At 39.5% G+C, this 22,746-nt stretch overlaps 1 protein-coding gene across 10 annotated transcripts in view; it reads left to right on the forward strand.

Annotated features, from left to right (window-relative positions):
• The window catches only part of FRMD3 (FERM domain containing 3), a 345,639-nt gene extending 327,815 nt beyond the window's left edge, over positions 1-17,824 (forward strand). For 8 of the 10 annotated variants that reach the window (XM_067041279.1, XM_059072326.2, XM_067041275.1 and 5 more), the window contains one exon: positions 12,347-16,119. In XM_067041279.1, coding sequence (XP_066897380.1) covers positions 12,347-12,945 — 599 coding nt within the window. In that variant the 3' untranslated portion in view covers positions 12,946-16,119. Of the gene's footprint in view, positions 1-12,346; positions 16,120-17,602 lie in introns of those variants that run through there. The other 2 variants (XM_067041281.1, XM_067041274.1) reach the window with 1 other exon arrangement.
• The last annotated feature ends 4,922 nt before the right edge of the window (positions 17,825-22,746 follow it).

Here is a 22,746-nt window from a genome sequence, read left to right on the forward strand (position 1 = left end):
CACCACTGTGGTCAGAGAAGGTACTCAGTATGATTTCAATCTTCTTGAATTTGCTAAGATTTATTTTATGGCCTAATATATGGTCTTCCTAGAAAATGTTCCATGTGCACTTGAGAAGAATGTGTATTTTGCTGTTGTCAGATAGAATGTTCTCTATATGTCTGTTAGGTTCATTTGGTCTATAGTGTTGCTCAAATCTGCTGCTTCCTTATTGATTCTCTGTCTGATCTGTTCATTGTTGTGAGTGGAGTATTAAAGTCCCCACTGTTATTGTATTGCTGTTTATGTCTCCTTTTAGCTGTGTTAGATTTTGATTTATGTATTTGGGTGCACCAATGTTGGGCACATAAATATTTACACTTGTTATATCTTTTTGATATATTGACTCCTTTATCATTACCTTCTTTGTGTATTTTTATCATTTTTAGTTTAGTCTTTTTTTAAACATCTTTAGTGGAGTATAATTGCTTTACAGTGTTCTGCTTTATAACAAAGTGAATCGGTTATACATATACAGATGTCCCCATATCTCTTCCCTCTTGCATCTTCCTCCCTCCACCCTCCCTATCCCACCCCTCTAGGTGGTCACAAAGCACCAAGCTGATATCCCTGTGCTATGCGGCTGCTTCCCACTAGCTATCTGTTTTACGTTTTGTAATGTATATAAGTCCATGCCACTCTCACTTTGTCCCAGCTTACCCTTCCCACTCCCCGTATCCTCAAGTCCATTCTCTATTTTGTCTGATGTAAGTATTGCTACCTCTGCTTTTTTTTTTTTTTGCCATTTGCTTGAAATATCGTTTTCCATCCCTTTACTCTCAGTCTATGTGTGCCTTCATGTCTAAAGTGAGTTTCTTGTAGGCAGCATATCATTGGATCTTGTTTTTTAATTTATTCAGCCATTCTATATCTTTTTTTTTAAACATCTTTATTTGAGTATAACTGTTTTACAATAGTGTGTTAGTTTCTCCTTTACAACAAAGTGAATCAGTTATACATATACATGTGTTCCCATAACTCTTCCCTCTTGTGTCACCCTCCCTATCCCACCCCTCTAGGTGGTCACAAAGCACAGAGGTGAACTCCCTGTGCTATGCGGCAGCTTCCCACCAGCTATCTAATTTACATTTGGTAGTGTGTATATGTCCCTGGACTCTCTCACTTCGTCACAGCTTACCCTTCCCCCTCCCCATATCTTCAAGTCCATGCTCTAGTAGGTCTGTGTTTTATTCCCATCCTACCACTAATCTCTTCATGACATTTTTTTTTTTTAGATTCCATATATATGTGTTAGCATACGGTATTTGTTTTTATCCTTCTGACTTACTTCACTCTGTATCACAGACTCCAGATCTATCCACCTCATTACAAATAACTCAGTTTCTTTTTTATGGCTGAGTAATATTCCATTGTATATATGTGCCACATCTTCCTTATCCATTCATCTGTTGATGGACACTTAGGTTGCTTCCATGTCCTGGCTATCGTAAATAGAGCTGCAATAAACATTTTGGTACATGACTCTTTTTGAATTATGGTATTCTCAGGGTATATGCCCAGTAGAGGGATTGCTGGGTCATATGGTAGTTCTATTTATAGATTTTAATGAACCTCCATACTGTTCTCCATAGTGGCTGTATCATTTTACATTCCCACCAACAGTGCAAGAGTGTTCCCTTTTCTCCACACTCTCTCCAGCATTTATTGTTTCTAGAGTTTTTGATGATGGCCATTCTGACTGGTGTGAGATGATATCTCATTGTAGTTTTTTTTTTTTTTTTTTCATTGTAGTTTTGATTTGCATTTCTCTAATGATTAATGATGTTGAGCATTCTTTCATGTGTTTGTTGGCAATCTGTATATCTTCTTTGGAGAAATGTCTATTTAGTTCTTCTGCCCATTTTTGGATTGGGTTGTTTGTTTTTTTGTTATTGAGCTGCATGAGTTGCTTATAAATTTTGGATATTAATCCTTTGTCAGTTGCTTCATTTGCAAATATTTTCTCCCATTCTGAGGGTTGTCTTTTGGTCTTGTTTATGGTATCCTTTGCTGTGCAAAAGCTTTTAAGTTTCATTAGATCCCATTTGTTTATTTTTGTTTTGATTTCCATTTCTCTAGGAGATGGGTCAAAAAGGATCTTGCTGTGATTTATGTCATAGAGTGTTCTGCCTATTTTTTCCTCTAAGAGTTTGATAGTGTCTGGCCTTACATTTAGGTCTTTAACCCATTTTGAGTTTATTTTTGTGTATGGTGTTAGGGAGTGTTCTAATTTCATACTTCTACAGGTAGCTGTCCAGTTTTCCGAGCACCACTTATTGAAGAGGCTGTCTTTTCTCCACTGTATATCCTTCCCTCCTTTATCAAAGATAAGGTGACCATATGTGTGTGGGTTTATCTCTGGGCTTTCTATCTTGTTCCATTGATCCATATTTCTATTTTTGTGCCAGTACCATACTGTCTTGATTACTGTGGCCTTGTAGTATAGTCTGAAGTCAGGGAGTCTGATTCCTCCAGCTCCATTTTTCGTTCTCAAGATTGCTTTGGCTATTCGGGGTCTTTTCTGTTTCCATACAAATTGTGAAATTCTTTTTTCTAGTTCTGTAAAAAATGCCAGTGGTAATTTGATAGGGATTGCATTGAATCTGTAGATTGCTTTGGGTAATAGAGTCATTTTCACAATGTTGATTCTTACAATCCAAGAACATTGTATATTTCTCCACCTATTTGTATCATCTTTAATTTCTTTCATCAGTGTCTTATAGTTTTCTGCATACAAGTCTTTTGTCTTCTTAGGTAGGTTTCTTCCTAGATATTTTATTCTTTTTGTTGCAATGGTAAATGGGAGTGTTTTCTTAATTTCACTCTGAGATTTTTCATCATTAGTGTATAAGAATGCCAGAGATTTCTGTGCATTAATTTTGTATCCTGCTACTTTACCGAATTCATTGATTAGCGCTAGTAGTTTTCTGATAGCATCCTTAGTATTCTCTATGTATAGTATCATGTCATCTGCAAACAGTGACAGCTTTACTTCTTCTTTTCCTGTTTGGATTCCTTTTATTTATTTTCTCTGATTGCTGTGGCTAGAACTTCCAAAACTAGGTTGAATAAGAGTGGTGAGAGTGGGCAACCTTGTCTTGTTCCTGTTCTTAGTGGAAATGGTTTCAGTTTTTCACCATTGAGAACAATGCTGGCTGTGGGTTTGTCATATATGGCCTTTATTATGTTGAGGAAAGTTCCCTCTATGCCTACTTTCTGCAGGGTTTTTATCATAAATGGGTGTTGAATTTTGTCAAAAGCTTTCTCTGCATCTATTGAGATGATCATATGGTTTTTCTCCTTCAGTTTGTTGATATGGTGTATCACGTTGATTGATTTGTGTATATTGAAGAATCCTTGCATTCCTAGAATAAACCCCACTTGATCATGGTGTATGATCCTTTTAATGTGCTGTTGGATTCTGTTTGCTAGTATTTTGTTGAGGATTTTTGCATCTATGTTCATCAGTGATATTGGCCTGTAGTTTTCTTTCTTTGTGACATTTTTTCTGGCTTTGGTATCAGGGTGATGGTGGCCTCATAGAATGAGTTTGGGAGTGTTCCTCTCTGCTATCTTTTGGAAGAGTTTGAGAAGGATAGGTGTTAGCTCTTCCCTAAATGTTTGATAGAATTCGCCTGTGAAGCCATCTGGTCCTGGGCTTTTGTTTGTTGGAAGATTTTGAATCACAGTTTCAATTTCAGTGCTTGTGATTGGTCTGTTCCTATTTTCTATTTCTTCCTGGTTCAGTCTTGGCAGGTTGTACATTTCTAAGACTTTGTCCATTTCTTCCAGGTTGTCCATTTTATTGGCATAGAGTTGCTTGTAGTAATCTCTAATAATCTTTTGTATTTCTTCAGAGTCAGTTGTTACATCTCCTTTTTCATTTCTAATTCTATTGATTTGAGTCTTCTCCCTTTTTTTCTTGATGAGTCTGGCTAATGGTTTATCAATTTTATTTATCTTCTCAAAGAACCAGCTTTTAGTTTTATTGATCTTTGTTATTGTTTCCTTCATTTCTTTTTCATTTATTTCTGATCTGATCTTTATGATTTCTTTCCTTCTGCAAAATTCAGGGTATTTTTGTTCTTCCTTCTCTAATTGCTTTAGGTGCAAAGTTAGATTGTTTATTCGAGCTGCTTCCTGTTTCTTAAGGTATGATTGTATTGCTATAAACTTCCCTCTTAGAACTGATTTTGCTGTATCCCATAGGTTTTGGGTTGTCATGTCTCCATTGTCATTTGTTTCTAAGTACTTTTTGATTTCCTCTTTGATTTCTTCAGTGATCACTTCGTTATTAAGTAGTGTATTGTTTAGCCTCCATGTGTTTGTATTTTTTACAGATATTTTCCTGTAATTGATATCTAGTCTTATAGCGTTGTGGTCAGAAAAGATACTTGATACGATTTCAATTTTCTTAAATTTGCCAAGGCTAGAATTGTGACCCAAGATACAATCTATCCTGGAGAATGTTCCATGGGCACTTGAGAAAAATGTGTATTCTGTTGTTTTTGGATGGAATGTCCTATAAATAACAAGTAAATCCATCTTGTATAATGTATCATTTAAAGCGTGTGTTTCCTTATTTATTTTCACTTTGGATGATCTGTCCATTGGTGACAGTGGAGTGTGAAAATCCCCTACTATGATTGTGTTACTGTCGATTTCCCCTTTTATGGCTGTTAGTATTTGCCTTATGTATTGAGGTGCGCCTATGTTGGGTGCATAAATATTTACAATTGTTATATCTTCTTCATGGATCAATCCCTTGATCATTATGTAGTGTCCTTCTTTGTCTCTTGTAATAGTTTTTATTTCAAAGTCTATTTTGTCGGATATGAGAATTGCTACTCCAGCTTTCTTCTGATTTCCATTTTCACGGAATATCTTTTTCCATCCCCTCACTTTCAGCCTGTAAGTGTCCCTAGGTCTGAAGTGGGTCTCTTGTAGACAGCATATATATGGGTCCTGTTTTTGTATCCATTCAGCCAGTCTGTGTCTTTTGGTGGGAGCATTTAATCCATTTACATTTAAGGTAATTATTGATACGTGCGTTCCTATTACCATTTGCTTAATTGTTTCAGGTTGTTCTTGTAGGTCTTTTCCTTCTCTTATGTTTCTTGCTTAGAGAAGTTCCTTTAGCATTTGTTGTAAAGCTGGTTTGGTGGTGCTGAACTCTCTCAGCTTTTGCTTGTCTGTAAAGGTTTTAATTTCTCCATCAAATCTGAATGAGATCCTTGCTGGGTAGAGTAATCTTGGTTGTAGGTTTTTTTCCTTCATCACTTTATATATGTCCTGCCACTCCCTTCTGGCTTGTAGAGTTTCTGCTGAAAGATACGATGTTAGCCTTATGGGGATTCCCTTGTGTGTTATTTGTTGTTTTTCCCTTGCTGCTTTTAATATGTTTTCTTTGTATTTAATTTTTGACAGTTTGATTATTATGTGTCTTGGCGTGTTTATCCTTGGGTTTACCCTGTATGGGACTCTCTGTGCTTCCTAGACTTGATTGACTATTTCCTTTCCTATATTAGGGAAGTTTTCAGCTATACTCTCTTCAAATATTTTCTCAGTTCCTTTTTTTTCTCTTCTTCTTCTGGGACCCCTATGATTCGAATGTTGGTGCGTTTAATGTTGTCCCAGAGATCTCTGAGACTGTCCTCAGTTCTTTTCATTCTTTTTTCTTTCTTCTGCTCTGCAGTAGTTATTTCCACTATTTAATCTTCCAGGTCACTTATCCGTCCTTCTGCCTCAGTTATTCTGCTACTAATCCCATCTAGAGTATTTTTCATTTCATTTATTGTGTTGCTCATCGTTACTTGCTTCCTCTTTATTTCTTCTAGGTCCTTGTTAACTTAACTGTTTCTTGCAATTTGTCTATTCTATTTCCAAGATTTTGAATCATCTTCACCATCATTATTCTGAATTCTCTTTCAGGTAGACTGGCTATTACCTCTTCATTTGTTAGGTCTGGTGTGTTTTTATCTTGCTCCTTCATCTGCTGTGTGTTTTTCTGTCTTCTCATTTTGCTTATCTTACTGTGTTTGGGGTCTCCCTTTTGCAGGTTGTAGGTTCGTAGTTCTATCTATTTTTGGTGGCTGTCCCCAGTGGCTGAGGTTGGTTCAGTGGGTTGAGCAGGTTTCCTGGTTGGGGGGACCAGTGCCCCTGTTCTGGTGGATGAGGCTGGATCCCGTCTCCCTGGCGGGCAGGTTCACGTCTGGGGGCATGTATGGGGATGTCGGTAGCCTTACTATGATCCTAGGCAGCCTCTCTGCTAATGGATGGGGCTGTAGACCTGTCTCGCTCTTTGTTGGGTATAGGGTTTCCAGCACTGTTTGTTGCTGGTCCTTGAGTGAAGCTGGGTCTTGGTGTTGATCTCTGGGAGATTTTCGCCGCTTGATATTACGTGGAGCTGAGAGGTCTCTTGTGGACCAGTGTCCTGAGGTTAGTTCTCCCACCTCAGAGACACAGCCTTGACACCTGGCTGGCGTGCCAAGAGCCTTTAATCCACACGGCTCAAAACAAAAGGGAGAAAAAAATAGAAAGGCAAGAAAGGAATGAAGGAAGGAGGAAGGGAGAGAGGAAGAAAGGAAGGGAGGAAGGAAGGAGGGAATAAAGAAAGGAGGGGAGGAGGGAAATAGGAAAGAAAGGAGGGAAGAAAGGAAGAAAGGGGAGAAGACAAAATAAAGGGTAAAATACAGTTATTAAAATAAAATAATTATTAAGAAGAAAAAAGAAAAAGAAAAAAAACCAAAGAAAAAAAAAAAGGGTTGGTCTAACCCCAGGACAAATGGTGAAAACAAAGCTACACAGACAAAATCTCACACAGCAGCACACACATACACACTCACAAAAAGAAAAAAGGGGAAAATAATAGTATATCTTGCTCCCAAAGTCCACCTCCTCAACTTGGGATATTTCACTGTCTATTCAGGTTTTCCACAGATGCAGGGCACTTCAAGCTGACTGTGGAGCTTTAATCCGCTGCTTTTGAGGCTGCTGGGAGGGACCTCACCCTCTCTTTGTTCGCACAACTCCTGGGGCTCAGCCCTGGACCTGGCCCCATCTCTGCGCGCAGGTCTTCCAAGGGCGCCTGCCCTTCGCTCAGACAGGGCGGGGTCAAAGGAGCAGCGATAATGGAGTAGCTGATTCGTGGTCTCTGGCTCACTTAGGCAGGGGGGGGCGGGGGGGACACAAATGTGGGGCGAGTCCGCGGCGGCAGAGGCCGGCGTGACACTGCACTAGCCCGAGGCGCACCACGCGTTTTCCCGGGGAAGCAGTCCCAGGATCCCGGGATCCTGGTGGTGGCGGGCTGCACAGGCTCCCGGGAGGGCCGGTGTGGCGAGTGACCTGTGCTCGCATACAGGCCTCTTGGTGGCGGCAGTAGCAACCCTAGCGTCCCACACCCGTCTCTGTTGTCCGTGCCGACAGCCGCAGCTTGCGCTCGTTTCTGGAGCTCCTTTATGTGGTGCCCTTAATTCCCTTTCCTCGCGCCCCAGGAAGCGAAGAGGCAAGAAAAAGTCTCTTGTCTCTTCGGCAGCTCTGCGCCTGTTTCTGGAGCTCCTTTAAGCGGCGCGCTTAAACCCCTCTCCTCGCGCAGCAGGAGGTAAAGAGGGAAGAAAAGGTCTCTTGCCTCTTCGGCAGCTCCAGACTTCTCCCGAACTCCCTCCTGGCCAGCAGTGGTGCACTAACCCCTTCAGGTTATTTTTACTCTGCCAACTCCAGACCTTTCCCTGGGATCCACCTGAGGCTCAGTTCCCAGCCCCGCCTGCCGCGGCGGGTGTGCAGACAAGCCTCTTGGGCTGGTGAGTGCTGATCGGCACCGATCCTCTGCGGAATCTCTCCGCTTTGCCCTCCGCACCCTGTTGCTGCTCTCTCCTCCGTGGCTCTGAAGCTTCCCCCTCTGCCACCCACAGTCTCCGCCCGCAAAGGGGCTCCTAGTGTGTGGGAACCTTTCCTCCTTCATGGCTCCCTCCCACTGGTGCAGGTCCCGTCCCTATTCTTTTGTCTCTCTTTATTCTTTCTTCTTTTGCCCTACCCAGGTACGTGGGGAGTTTCTTGCCTTTTGGGAGGTCTGAGGTCTTCTGCCAGCGTTCGGTGGGTGTTCTATAGGAGAAGCTCCACGTGTAGATGTATTTCTGATGTATCTGTGAGGAGGAAGGTGATCCCCGCGTCTTACTCTTCTGCCATCTTCTCCAAGTCCCATTCTATGTCTTTTGATTGGAGAATGTAATCCATTTATGTATAAATTATTGATTTTTAAAAAGGGCTTACAATTGCCATTTTGTTACTTACTGTCTGCCTGTTTTGTAGATCCATTGTTCCTTGTTTCTTACCCTGCTGTTTCTTATTTTGTTGTTTTATGGTATCAGTATGCTTTGACTTCTTTATCATGTTCCTTTTGTAATTACTACAGGTTTTTCCCTTGTGGTTACCGTGAAGCTTACATTAAAATATCTTAAAATTGTAACACTCCAGTTTAAGCTAATAACAACTTAACTTCAATACAATCCCTGAGCTTTACACTTTTACTTCTCCTCCCCCTCACATTTTAGGCTATTGATATTACAATTTGCTTTTGTTATTGTATAACTAATAACAGATCATTGTAGGTATGGTTATTTTTACATTTGTTTTTAAACTTGTAAACTAGATTTGTAAGTGAATTGTGCACCAGCATTACCGTACAGAATCTAACTTTGACTATATTACCAGTGAGTTTTACACTGCCTTCTTACTTTTTATGATGTTAATTAGTGTCCTTTCCACTTAACAGTCCCCCTTTAGCATTTCTTGTAAGGTAGGTCTTATGGTGATGAATTCCTTCAGTTTTTGTTAGTTTGGGAAAGTCTTTATCCCTCTATTTCTGAAGGACAGCTTCGCCAGTTATAGTATTCTTGGTTGACAGTTTCTTTCTTTCAATATTTTGAATATGTCATGCCATTAGCTTCTGGCCTGAAAAGTTTCTGTTGAGAAATCTGCCAGTAGTCTTATGGGGGCACCCTTACTTAACTCTTTTCTCTTGCTGGTTTTAAAATTCTTTTGTCTTTGACTCTTTTGACAATTTATATTTATGTCTCAGTAGAGCCCTTTTTGAGTTCAACCTATTTGGGATCCTTTGGGCCTCTTGATGTCTGTTTCTCTTCCCAGGTTTGGGAAGTTTTCAGCCATTACTGTCTTTAATATATTTTCTGTCCTTTTTCTCTTCTCTTTTTGGAATTCCTTTAATACTAATATTGTTTCTTTGCATTGTGTCCCGTAAGTCCTATGGGCTGGGGCTGGCTTCACTTTTTTTCATTCTTTTATCTTTTTGCTTCTCTGACTGGATAATTTCAAATATCCTATCTTCCAGGTCACTGATTCTTTCTTCTTCCTGGTTGAGTCTTCTTTTGAACATCTCTATTGATTTCTTCATTTATTATATTTTTCAGCTCTAGGATTTCTGTTTGGTTTTTAAAAATGGTTTCTGTTTCTTTGTTGAGCTGCTTATTTTGCTCATTCATTGCTTTCCTAATTTTGTTTAGTTGTCATGTGTTCTTGTAGTTCACTAAACTTCTTTGAGAGGATTATTCTGAATTCTCTGACAGTTCATAGATCTCCATTTCTTTAGGGTTATTAGTGCTTTTTTAGTTTCCTTTAGTGTTGTCATATTTACCTGATTTTTCATGGTCCTTGATTCCTTACACTGGTATTTGTGCATTTGAGTAAGTGGTCTCCTCTTCCAGACTTTGCAGATTTGCTTTGGATTCATCAGCCAGCTCAGTTTGGGTTTCTGGTGTCTGCTGTTAGCATCCTTGGGCAGCTGAGACCTGCTATTAGAGTCTATTTGGGGGCAAAGCAACTGTTTAAGCTCTGAGATTGTGGATGGGGGTGTGTGCCACTGGCTGAGAACAGCTGGATAGGACTGAGGGCTTCATTCCATGCCCAACTGAGGCTATAGTATAGGCTCTTTGTCTGAATTTTCTGGTCAGACTTACTAGATGGTCAGGACTAGGAACTATACTCAGCAGTAAATGAGGCTATGAATTAACTTCCCTACCCTGGTAGGGCAGCAGGATGGGACCCAGGGCCTGCATGGCTCATTGTTTGGGGACCCAAGTCAGGCAAGAGTGTTTACTGGATATCCTGGTCAGGTGAGACTACCAGTTTTGCTCTGCAGACAGGGAAAGCCATGGGCTATACTTTTGGTTCATGTGCCACTGTTAAGCAGGGCTGTTGGATGGGCTACACAGCTTTCTGTGTGCTCTGGTAAGGTTCCCTGGTCAGATAAGCTGAAGGCTGTATTCAGCAATGAGTTGGACTATGACTTAGTTTTCCTACATAAACTAATTTAGGCACAGTGGGAGAAGCAGCTCCTAGGCCACTCTGTTTGTGGTCTTCAATCAATCTGATCTAGGCCCCAAGTTCCATGGCCAAACTGGACCACTTGCTTTGCTCTAAAAGCAATCAGCTCTGCCTGCCCACCTTTCAGCTCCAGTGTGGCTGGATAATGCAGCTTCCAGGTGTTCTTACAAGCCCTTCCTGTCAGATGGAGCTATGACTCAGCCCTCCTGCCTGGGTAGGACTGGGAAAGCCCACTTCAGGTAACTCCCAAATTTTTCCAAACAGGCTTTCTGGTTGGAAGGGACAGGGATCTAGGATCCACAGTGGGTGGGGTTATGACACTTCTTCTGCCTGGGTGTGAGTAGACCAGGCTCCAGGGCTGTCAAAACTCCTCTGAGGATCTGAATCTGGCAGTCCTTTCCCTGGTTAGATGCACCACACCACCTAGGTTCTGCATATGAGCACATCCACTGGTTGGGACTAGTACTTGGCTCTGCAGGTAGGAACTCAGTCTGCCAAGATCTGAGTGCTGATTGTTGGAAGCCCCCCCGCCTTCTCCATCATGAATTCCCAGTGGTTGAGCCCCACAGATTCCCCTGTGATACTGGGGGGTGAAATACAGAGTAAAGGACTCCCATAAAGTGACCCACAATGCTAGGTGGGGAGCTGGATGTCACCCCTGGCTCTCTTTTCCCACTGAAGGAACTGGAGTCTCTGAGGAGATCTCTCAGTATGATGTTGTGCCAGCCTATGGGAGAAGCAGTGTGATCAGCATAGCCATTCCTCTTACCCTCCCAATGCAGTCTGTCTTCGTCTCTGTGGTACAGGAGGGTACTTCAGTCTCACTTCCATGTTTTAGGATTTTCTCAGTGGTGTCTTGTCCGTGAATGGTTGTTAGTTGTTCTTACTGTGAGGGGGAGAGAAGTCAGAAACAACCAATGTTGGCATCTTGGTGACATCACTTCCTGTACATCTTGAAGAGAGGGAAATACTGAAATGCATTCATTAAAAGCAGGCTTACAGTTACCTAATGTACTTGGCTACCAATTTGGTATTATACTGTACATCCCTCCTGGGGAACATTTCTTTGATTCTACCTTTCCTACTAAGAACCCAAGACTCAAAATTAGGAGAACTGGCCTTAGGCCTGATATTTGAAGGGTTTCCCATCTATAAAGTGAAGGGTTGAGAAATACCTCTCCCCCGATAAAGGTTAAGAAATAATATACATACCTTTTGACCAAGCAATTTTTCTTTCAGACATCTATCAAATGAGCTGAAACAAGAGGTGATAAAGGCTGCATATGTAAAGATGTCTCATAGCATTCTTTTTTCACAACTGTAAAGCAATCTAAATGTTTGCCAATAGGCAACTATTATTGTATTAACTAAGTAGAAAATTTGGCAACCATTATAAATGCCAGTGGGAGTTTATGTCAACAGAGAAAAATGTCTAAGTTAAAATGTTAAAGGAACAAGATGTAAATTTGTTCATACAGATATGATTGCAGTTATATGAAATGAGAAACCACAAAATTGTGCCTAGAATGAAGACTAGAAAAAATACATAACATAATAAAATATCCCATTAGATAGTAGACTAACTTTACTACAATACTTTATTGGATGACAATGTTGACTTCCAAAAGACACTACTCAAAATTACAATAGTGATTTCTTGTCATTTTGTTCTTGTAAACATGACCAAAGTTGGGGGTTTTCAGACCATAATTGCACATGTAAATATTGTAAATACTACCAACCATTTGAGGTCTTTTGGTTATCTTGGGTTTAACATGTTGACCTTAGAACTTATGGTATAGGATCTATTACTAAAAATGACTTTGTTAAAAGTCAGGATTCCACAGAACAATTTCATGGATTCCCTAATTTCCATTCATTAGTTAGTTTTGGTTTGTTTCCATTTACAGATTTTTGTGGAAGAAGAAAACTTGAAATTTAAATTTAAGAAAAATATGTCTCTTTATAGGTGTTCCATTGCCCAAAGAAGATGACATTTCTGCTCCCTTGACCTCCAGCTCACCAGTAAAGGAATCCCATGAGTATGAAGAGCCCTCAAGTGAAGAGGAAGATAAAATAAAAGAAGAGCCTTTGACCATCTCTGAACTGGCATACAACCCAAGTGCCAGCCTGCTCCCTACCCCCATTGATGATGATGAGATTGACATGCTCTTTGACTGTCCATCTAGGCTGGAGCTGGAAAAAGAAGACACAGATTCGTTTGAGGAACTAGAAGCAGATGAAAATGCCTTTTTAATGGCTGAAGAAGAAGAGCTGAAGGAGGCTCACCAAGCTTTGTCATGGAGCTATGACATTCTGAGTGGCCATATTCGGGTGAACCCACTGGTCAAGAGTTTTTCCCGGCTCGTTGTGGTGGGCCTGGGCCTGCTGCTCTTTGTATTCCCCCTGCTCCTCCTCCTTTTGGAGTCAGGTATTGATCTCTCCTTCTTATGTGAAATCCGCCAGACGCCCGAGTTTGAGCAGTTTCACTATGAATACTACTGTCCTCTCAAGGAGTGGGTGGCTGGCAAAGTCAACCTCGTTCTTTACATGCTGGGTTGCTCATAAAGCTCATATCTCATATGACTAAGGGCTATATTCAATACTAGTGATTTTTTTTTTTTTTTTTTTCAGCAAAGGCCTTGTTCTGAATGGTCACAGGACCATCAACAGGTGTTCCTTACTCATAACTGATTATACAGACCTTTAAGTTAGCTTTCCATATTCACTGCAAGTAAATACGTTTAAATCAAATACAGTTATTTTAGTTACAGGTCAGGAAGATGGCCTCTAAATAACCAAAAATACGTTTATTTTTTATTATAGTACAGACATACTCTTTATCTATTATAATAAATTGAGCTGAATTAGATTTCTTCCTTTTTTAATCGTTAACACCATTATAAGCTATAAGGTTCAGAATCAGAGTTTTAGTAAAAACCCAAGAGAAACTTTTTTGAATATAATCCTTAGTGAAAACAATGTTCTCTAACCAATGCCTATACAACTAAATTTATGCTGGGCTTTTGCTTTTGTTTTTTTAAAAATATTTTTATGTGTTCAAAATATTTTGGTAAATTTTTAGCAAAAAAAAAAAAAGAAGCCTCCTGGAGTTATTTAAGTGTACAGATTGTAAGACTAACGCACAAAGGGTATGTCAGGAATTTTTTAATGTTTTGGCACTGGTTTGTTTTTTAAAATATTTTTGGCTGAACATAATTTGTTGTTACCTGCATATGCGATAGAAAATAGGTAGATAAACACTGTAGAAAGTAAGCTTCTGAAACAGATAATGGAACTGGAGGAAGTAGAAATTGAAGTATTAAGTGGACACAGGGTCCATTTTTCAAAGTATTTGGACAAGATGACTTGTTACTTTCATTTGCATCCTGTCCATATATTTTGGCTCTGGAAATAGAATGTTTTTAAAAGAAAGTGAAACTTTAAAGGAAAAAAGTTAAAGGAGATGCTAGTTAATTGCATATCATTGTACATTAACCCAAGAGTGGAAGCAGATGGGAAATGGACAACTGGTAAGTTGCAAAAGAAGAGTTCTGGTGAGGCTGGTAGGCAAGTGATGGTAGACAAATGATCTATTTTATGAAAGTGATGGTGATGCAAGGTATTGGATGATGTAAAGAACAGTATACTCACTGTCCAAGTTGACATGAATATGTTTAAGTGGATCTAAATAAAAGTGGAGAAACTTGAAGGCACATTTTTTGGTCCCTCATGCCATTCATTGAGATTCTGTGGAAGAAACTTTAAAAGAAGTGTGTGTGTGTGTGTGTGTGAAAGAGAGAGAAAAAGAGTGAGAAAGACTGTGAAGAGAATGGATTTTGGCTTTTTGATAAATGCCTATGATCTTTCTTTGTGGTGGTCATTTATACTCTTTTTCTTTCCTGGTTTCCTTAAGATTTTAACTCATTCATAATTGGGGCTCTCATTAAGAAAGTGGAAGGGACTCAACTCATTAGATAATATACCATTTCAGCTTGGGTGAAGTAGTGAAATGACTCCCTAACTAGACAGTAGATGGGACAAATGCTCTAGTACCTTCCTGCATACCATTAAATCCATGACAGAAAGGCTCTGAGGCTTTCCATGCACAGTACTTACTAATACTGTGAAAGAAAAGAGTATGGAGCTTAGGGCATAGAGCATAGGGATTTCTCCATAGATTGTAAATGAAGGCATGGAATACTTTCAAAGGGATTGGGCTGCCTATAATCTCTCCCTAACTCCAAGTCTATCATTTACATAATCTCCAAATTGGCCATTCCAGTCCTACTCATTCATGGAACTCTAAGTGCTTTATTAGACATTTAATTTTGTAAATAAGTTTTAAAAGTCAACTCATGAAATCTTCAGTTGAGCAAACTATAGTATAATTTGCTATTAAGTTTATAGCATGTTCTTTCTCATGTGCATTGAATGATTTTGCTTTTTAATAAAGAATATTTGATACCTGAAATTTGATACCAAGGTAGAAGTATATTTTCTATAGGTTATTTGGAAAAGTTTGCAAATGGCCTCCTTTGAAGCTGAAGATTTCCCCCCCCTTGTTTATGACTTAAAGTCATACTTTCTTACATAAGGGTACTCCAGTGTAGTCTGCACAAAATTAGTTCCCTCTTCTAATCATGCTTCAAATAATTTTCTTTGACGTTCTAACCATAACAAATCATCTAGCCCTTGCCATTTTACACTAATATTAACTAATTTTTTTTAAACTAGGGAATTATTATATTAGCCATCATAAAACATTGAAATATACTGACAGAATAAGTATCACACATAGTCCAGCCAAGCAAATTTATAGTAAGGAATATTAAATATATAATTTTAACATTTCTAGCTAACATCTCTTTTCTCTTAGGCAAAAACTTCAGTGTTGAATAGAAATGTTTTTAAGTGAAGGAGCTGACAGGATAGGGTCTACAGAATTTAAACAATAGCTACCAAAAGTAAACCTTGGATCCCGAAATGCCATTTTGTCGGGATAGAATCAGAGTCTTTTGAAATATCTGCTTAAGTTTTCTTAGAAGACAGTCACCAGTTGCCTGAATCAAATGAGGAAAAGACTGCTTCCAAAGATGGAAAATATATAATACAGTAAGATACAGAATTCAAAGCAAGTGTGTGAGTATATGTATATTCCATATTATTGGTATACGTGTTTATATATGAATCTGTATATATGTGTGTATTTGTATACACACAACTGATATGCCCTTCATACATAGTTGTTTTTATTTGAGGAATTTGTGACATGTTATTCCTTTTCCCTCTCAGATATCATAGTGGATAAAACCCACAGTCTCAAAGGTTTCAATTTTCCATGAAAACTACCATTTGTGTACATTTGTGGTTTTATACACACACACATATGGCAAATACATATACACACACAATCTTGTCTTTAATGCTAATGCAAGTTGGATCATGAAAAAATTGTAGGTGAAGTATCGTGTATTTCTGTCTGTGCTTGGAACATATTGTAAAATGTTATGTATCTGGAATATATTTTGTGGTTTGTCTACTATTTATAAGGACAACTCTGGGAAGAAGTCAAAATGAATTGATTTCATTGAAATACTAGAGAGTTGGGGGCCATGTTACCTGTGATTGGAGCCTTATCTTTGTATAGTGAAATTTGCATTTCTGTGTCAACATCCAGATTGTTTTTTATGTTAATATGGTGGCAGGAATCCCTAATAAAAAGTACTCTGGGGAAAAGTGTTTCTGCAATCATTTAGTTTTATTCAAAGTAAAGTTGTATACATAGTCCATTGGAAACTACAGAAAGGTGCCATCTGCTACCATGAAGTGAACTCACCCTTGAATGGTGATAGTATCGGGGGAAAAAAAAATCACAGGTAATGGATGGGATTAACCCTTCCTTTGCAGAAGTCACCTAGGCTCAAAGGAAAACTACTGAGTGCACTAGAAATGCACCCAAATATAAAAGACAGCTGTAGTTTAATTAGTGGTATCAAGATAGAAATAGAAAAGCACAGAAAGAAAACAGAAAAGAGGTGTTCTGTATGACAGGCAGGAGGAAGGATTTCAGAGTGCAGCTGTTAGTATGTTCTCACTTCCTGTGCCAAAGAGAGCTACCTCAGACTCAGCTCTGCAACTTTGCCATTCAACTTCTATCTGTTCACAGGCCCTGGAAGAATCTTGCTATTCTACTCCTGTCATCCCCTCCATGCATGGCCTAAAAGGACCTCCGCTTTGCTTTGGCACAAAGCTAACAACTCCACACCTGACAGTTAAATCACAAGCTGTTAGTTACTCTGAATGGAATAAAAGGGACTCTACTGCAGGAACACCACAGGTGTCCAGCTGAATTGTACCCTAGCTGCGGTGGCCTAGTCAAGATTTTTTTTTTCAGTTTTATCGAGATATAATTGACATATACCAGTATATTATTTTTAGGTATACAACGTAATGATTTGATATACGTATATATTGCAAAATGATTACCATAATAAGTTTAGTCAATGTCCATCACCTCACGTAGTTAAATTTTTTTTTCTTGTGATGAGAACTTCTAAGATTGCTGACTCTTAGTAACTTTCAGACATATGATACAGAATTGTTAACAGAGTCACCAAGCTGTGTATTACATCCCCAGGACTTATGCGTCGTAAAACTAGGAATTTGTACCTTTTGATCTCCTTCATCCATTTCACCCATCCGGGGGTTGGGGGGGTGGGCGAAGTCTGTCAAGTTCTTCCTCAGCAGTCCTCAGGGGTCCGAGCTCTGGAGCACAGGAAAGAAAAGGAATTCAGTGGCCAGTGTTCAGGTGTGAGGTATCAGGTGTCAGTCCTGAGCCAGCACCTGTTTGTGTTAGTGTCTGCACACTGGGAGGCTCACACAAAATGGCCCTTGGCCACTTGTTCACTGAGCAGCCCAGGCTCCTAACCCAGCCTCACCTCGTGGGAGAAACCCTTTTCCTTATTCATACATTCCTTGCTCGGCCGATTAGGGTAAAGATCTCCTAACTACATTTCAGCTTGGAAGGAAAGGACTGGGGAGAAGCTTCCACCTGGGTGACCTCGGGATGGTTGTGGTTGATGAACTTGAGACTCTTGGGGCCGCCTTTCTCTACTGGGTGGAGATAATGTGCTAAAGGACCCTGCTTACTTGTCCTCCTGCTTCTCTCTCTCTCTCTCTCTCTCTCTCTCTCTCTCTCTCGGACCTGCTTTTGGGCTTCCAGTCTCCATGCCGTAAACAGACCCAGCAGGACCTGCCCCTGGTGGGCCCACCCAGGACTCAGCTCTCCACGTTCCAGCCTCGGTCTGTGGCAGGGTGGGTAAGTTTGGTGAGCCCCACCCACTGCCCTCAGCTGTCACCACTTCAGAGAGAAGGAAAAAAACCTCGCTTGGGCCTCGATTCCACTGTGCTCTTCAGTTCATCAATAAAGCTGATTTTAATCCTCTTCTGGCCATGTGTCTATTGTCTATGGGGAAGTGGGGTGTGAGATGGGGAGTGATGCAGGATTCACACTAAGTACACGCAAGACTGTTTAGGATCTGTCCCTTCCAGTGTTGCAAGCGAGGAAGGAATCGGGGAAGCTGCTCCTGGCTGAACCTCAGGCATCAGAGGATGTCTGCCACTGACATCGGCTCTGACAGCCCTTGTAGATGGGTGAGGGAACTTGGGACATAATATCAGAAAAGAACAGAGGATTGCTTGGAACCACACATCCTTCTTCTTTACCTGTAGCTGATGCTGACCCCAAATATCTCTTTGGAAAGAGAACCAAAGCCGCTTTCCTGGTTGCAAAGGAAAACCCTTAGTAGGACACAGGATATGCTTTGTGTGTATACCGAGTATTGACACCTGTCTCGCAAATTAACTGTAGTTCCTCCAGCTAACGTGGCTCACCTTGATCTCCTCATCCACAAGAATTATGATTTTGATAATTCCAAGGGTTTACAGCTTTCCAAGGAGACTACACTTCAAGGGAGGGAACATACTGACAAACCAACATTGGTTTGCACTCTGGCAGTTATGTTCTTCGTAATAAGTTAAAAACACAGCATCCTGGTTTAGGGATCAGTCTCCTATCATTTCCTTAATGTGAATCAGCTCGCTCCCATGTTCAATCAGCCTCAGTGTCCTGATAACCCTTGTGCTGGTTCTGTAAAGTTGCAAACCAGCCCCTGAACAGTGGTGGCCACAGAGAGGTACTACACTCCCTGGTTCTAAGGGTTTATATATAATTTATTGTCCAAACTGGGACTCTTTTTGAGAGTGAAAGGGGGTGTTTTTAATGACTATGTCACAGCAATGGGTGTTAACTAGGACTTTTCCAGACACTCTATCTGTAGGGCTTTGCCTCATCCTCTAGGTGCCCTCTTTCAACAATTCTTCCAGCTTCTTTCCTCTAAAATATTGACAAGGTGAAATAGGGAAGGATTATTGCCCTATAGTCATAGATCTACTACTTGCCATAAAGAATCAGATTAAAAGTCACCAAAAGTAATTGTATCATGGGTTTTGGTGTGAGACTATAAATTACACTAATTATTTTAAATGAGCCTTCTGGCATTGAATATTTAATGCTACCCACTCAATTTGTTTACCATTTGCAATGTTGAATTTCTTGTTTAATGTGAAGCAGGTAGAGAGTAAGAATAATCTCAAGGTTGCTTTTACCTCCATAGTCATGGGTTTGACATTTCTGATCAGCACATATACAGCGATGGTGATCAGCTTAACTATGAGCAACAGGGTCTCACTAAGTACACTCAACACTGATTTATGCCAAAACCAACTTGCTAATTTATAATGGGAAGTGTCAGTCAGCTTTGCACTTATTTGATGCTGGATACTCCATGCATGATCTTCCTAGAACATAAGCTGTAAAGTGAACCAAACACTATTAACAAGTCCAAGGAATCATAGCTAGAAAGCTGCCTCTCAAGGAAGTCTGCCCCAAGAGACCATGCCTGTCTCAGAAGGGTTAGGGATGCATTATATACATTTTACTCTAAAGCTCCCATTTTTGCAAATTTCTTGCGGCAGAGGCTGGCAGGGGATCTCCAAAACCATTTCTTCTTTATGCTGTGCACAGAATTGGACTACGTTTCCCAGCCCTCACGTATGTAGGTATGGTCGTATTCCTGAATTCTGGCCATTGGAATTTGAATGGGAAGCGATCTGTATCACTTCTAAGCCCTGGACTCAGTGTGAGCCTTTATGTGCCACTGGATGTCAATACCTGCCAGCAACTTAGATCCTTGAATGACTGTGATGCAGAGCACCCTACACCTCACCCTAAACCTGACCCACCTTAGACTGTTACTTGAGCAACAAAGTCTTACCTGGCAAGTTCCATGTCCGTTGTTGTCACCACGCCATCTCCCATCACTCAAGTTGTCCAGCTCTCTTGAGGAGGGAAAGTACAGCTGAGAGCAGCTATAGGAACTGCCCAGGACTGGAGTGTCCCAGAAGGTTCCACTGAACAATCCCTGTGCTTGAGAGTGCAAAAAGAAGGGTTAGGGCCTACTTTTGGTGCTAATATATCTTGTCACTCTTGCTTTCAGGGGCTCAATTGGAATCTCACGTAATTAGAGCCCAAAGTAGCCCACCCTGATAGGCAAAATGACCCCTGATTGAGAACTACTGGATTCAGGAATGGTTTCATGGACACATGTGTGACCTGTGAACTTGTACAAGGCCCTGCTCTCAAAGGTTTTGTTTAGTGCTCTGCTCTCACATCTTGAAATTCTTAATAATAATATCTTAGAACCTGTGTTACGTAACTGTAGTCCAATGGGACAACAAAATGTGCAGGAGATCAGTCAGGCAACAGGGGGCACCATGCATGCTGAGCAGTTGGTCTGAACACAAGGCATATACACACACACACACACACACACACACACACACACACACACACACTGGGCAGTCTGAGACCCCAGGGGTCCCTGAGGGGACTCTGTGCACCAGTGGAAGCTGGTCCTGGGAGAAAGGAGGTGTTCCCTAGGGACAGCACTGTAACCTGTGGTGGGGGGCCTGCTTGCCAATCAGTCCCTGGAGGCCATCTCTGCAGTATATGCACAGATTTTTTTTTCTAAAAACTTTACAGTTACTTATTCAATCCTCACAATAATACTATGATGTAGGAACTATTATTTTAAGATTTAAAAAAAATTTTAATGTCCTTGTTGAATTTGTTACAATATTGCTTCTGTTTTATGTTTTGGTTTTTTGGTCACAGGGCATGTGGGATCTTAGCCCCTGACCAAGGCTCGAACCCACACCCCTTGCTTTGGAAGGTAAAGTCTTAACCACTGGACCACCAGGGAAGTCCCAGGAACTATTATTATTATCTCCTTTTTTAAATTACATTTTTTAAACAGGTATAATCGACATACAACATTATGTTTGTTTCAGGTGTACAAAATAATGATTTGATATTTGTACATACGGCAAAATGATCACCACAATAATTCTGGTTAACATCTGTCACCATACATAATTTTTTTTCTTGCATCAGCGCAGATATTAACTCTGTAGTCTGAGTGCTGGGACAAGATCTGCCACCACTTAGGCAGTACACTTTTTCATTAACTAATTACAACATGAAGTAGACACATGAATATTGCAATAAACTATATCAGAGACTAATTAGGATTCTTCAAAGAATTTAGAATCTCTGGTTTTGAAAACCACAGCAATATTGCACAATAAATATCCAAAGGCTTGGAAATTGAAATTAAATTTAAAAGATCCTCACATTTCACAGAAAAAGGCGCTATTTTCATTTAAAAACTTGCATGGACCAATTATTAACAAATAGACAACTGTAACATTATTTTTCCTTGTGATTGAAGATACAGTGTTAGAAATTAACAGGCATTTTAAATTCCATACAAATCATGAAACCACTTTCAGCTTCTTGTACAACCTCCACAAGTTACAGGAAATGTCAGAGGAAATAGTAAAATGCTATTGTATTTATTAACATTTAAACCTAAATTCAGAATTACAGAAAACTGATTTGTAAGAAGAATTAAAACATTTTAGAAAAAATTTTCTACAAGAAGCATCAGCTCTAAGATATATTCGAATTTATATTTCAAAATAATTGATCATAACTTTATTCTAATGTTGTTACAGCCTATGAAATACTCTTAAAATTACCAATAACAGTTGCATCAACAGAGATGCTTTTCAAAATCAAAAATTATTTGTTAAGAGTGACTGATGTTATTTTCAATTATATCAATTGAAAATGAAGTTGCTAAAATAAGTTTTAATGGCCTAATAAATGAATTTGCAGAAAAGTGAAACCTAAAAAATTATGTTACGATCAATAAAGATATATCTATATTGATATATAGGTATAATATAGTATCATTATTTATTGTATTATACAAAATCATGGCACCAAACTATTGTTTTTTGCAATTTGTGACATTACTTGTTGTAACATAAATGTTATTACTCATCTATCACTATTACTCTTTCATGTTTTATAATGAAATATTTTCAAAAGAAAAACCTTTATATTTTGTACCTTTAACTGCACTTCCCCCCTGTATTTTGAAAAAGGGGTTCCACGTTATAATTTTTACACTGGGCCCTGCAAATTATGTCACTGAGCTTGACTGTATTAAAAGAATGGAGGGAGGGAACACTAGAAGAGAATCCTGTAATGACTAGAACTGAAGATTTAAGTGTGAAAGTCAAATGCACATGGCTAATTTTTCCTTCTTTGAAGAATTTAAAACCATTTAACTGATAAAGAGTCTATCTTACAGAAAAGAATTCCTCTTTTATAAAGATAAGAAGTGGGGAGCTATCTTTTTGCTAATATTTTTATTTTCTCAAACCTTGGTGATTAGACTGGGTTAAATAAGGTGGCTCTAACTGAAAGAGAATGGGTAAAAATTAAAACTCAGCATCTAGGATTTGGTAAAACTTTTTCTTGTACATTTCTGTGTAACTGAGAAAGTAAATGATCCAAATGACAGTGTGACAAATCCTTCTGCAGGTCAGATCATTACCAATTATTTTCTTTAAATAAAATTGAAATAATAGCTAATTGAATCAATGAAACCAAAAGCTGATTCTTTGCAAAGAATCAATAAAATTGGTAAGCTTCTAGCCAGGCTAACTAAAAAAAGAGCGGGAGAGAGAAGACACAAATTACTAATATCAGAAATGGAAAGGGGACATCATCACAGATCCCACGGACACTGAAAAGATAATGAAGGAATACTATGAACAACACTGTGCCCACAAATTAAAGTAGATGAAACAGACAAATTTCTTGAAAGATACCATCTGCTAAAAGTCACAATGGAAGAAATATAATAGATAATCTGAGTAGGCCTATGTCTATTA

The sequence above is a fragment of the Kogia breviceps genome, chromosome 8 (assembly GCF_026419965.1).
Source record: "Kogia breviceps isolate mKogBre1 chromosome 8, mKogBre1 haplotype 1, whole genome shotgun sequence".
Classification (NCBI taxonomy): Eukaryota; Metazoa; Chordata; class Mammalia; order Artiodactyla; family Physeteridae; genus Kogia; species Kogia breviceps.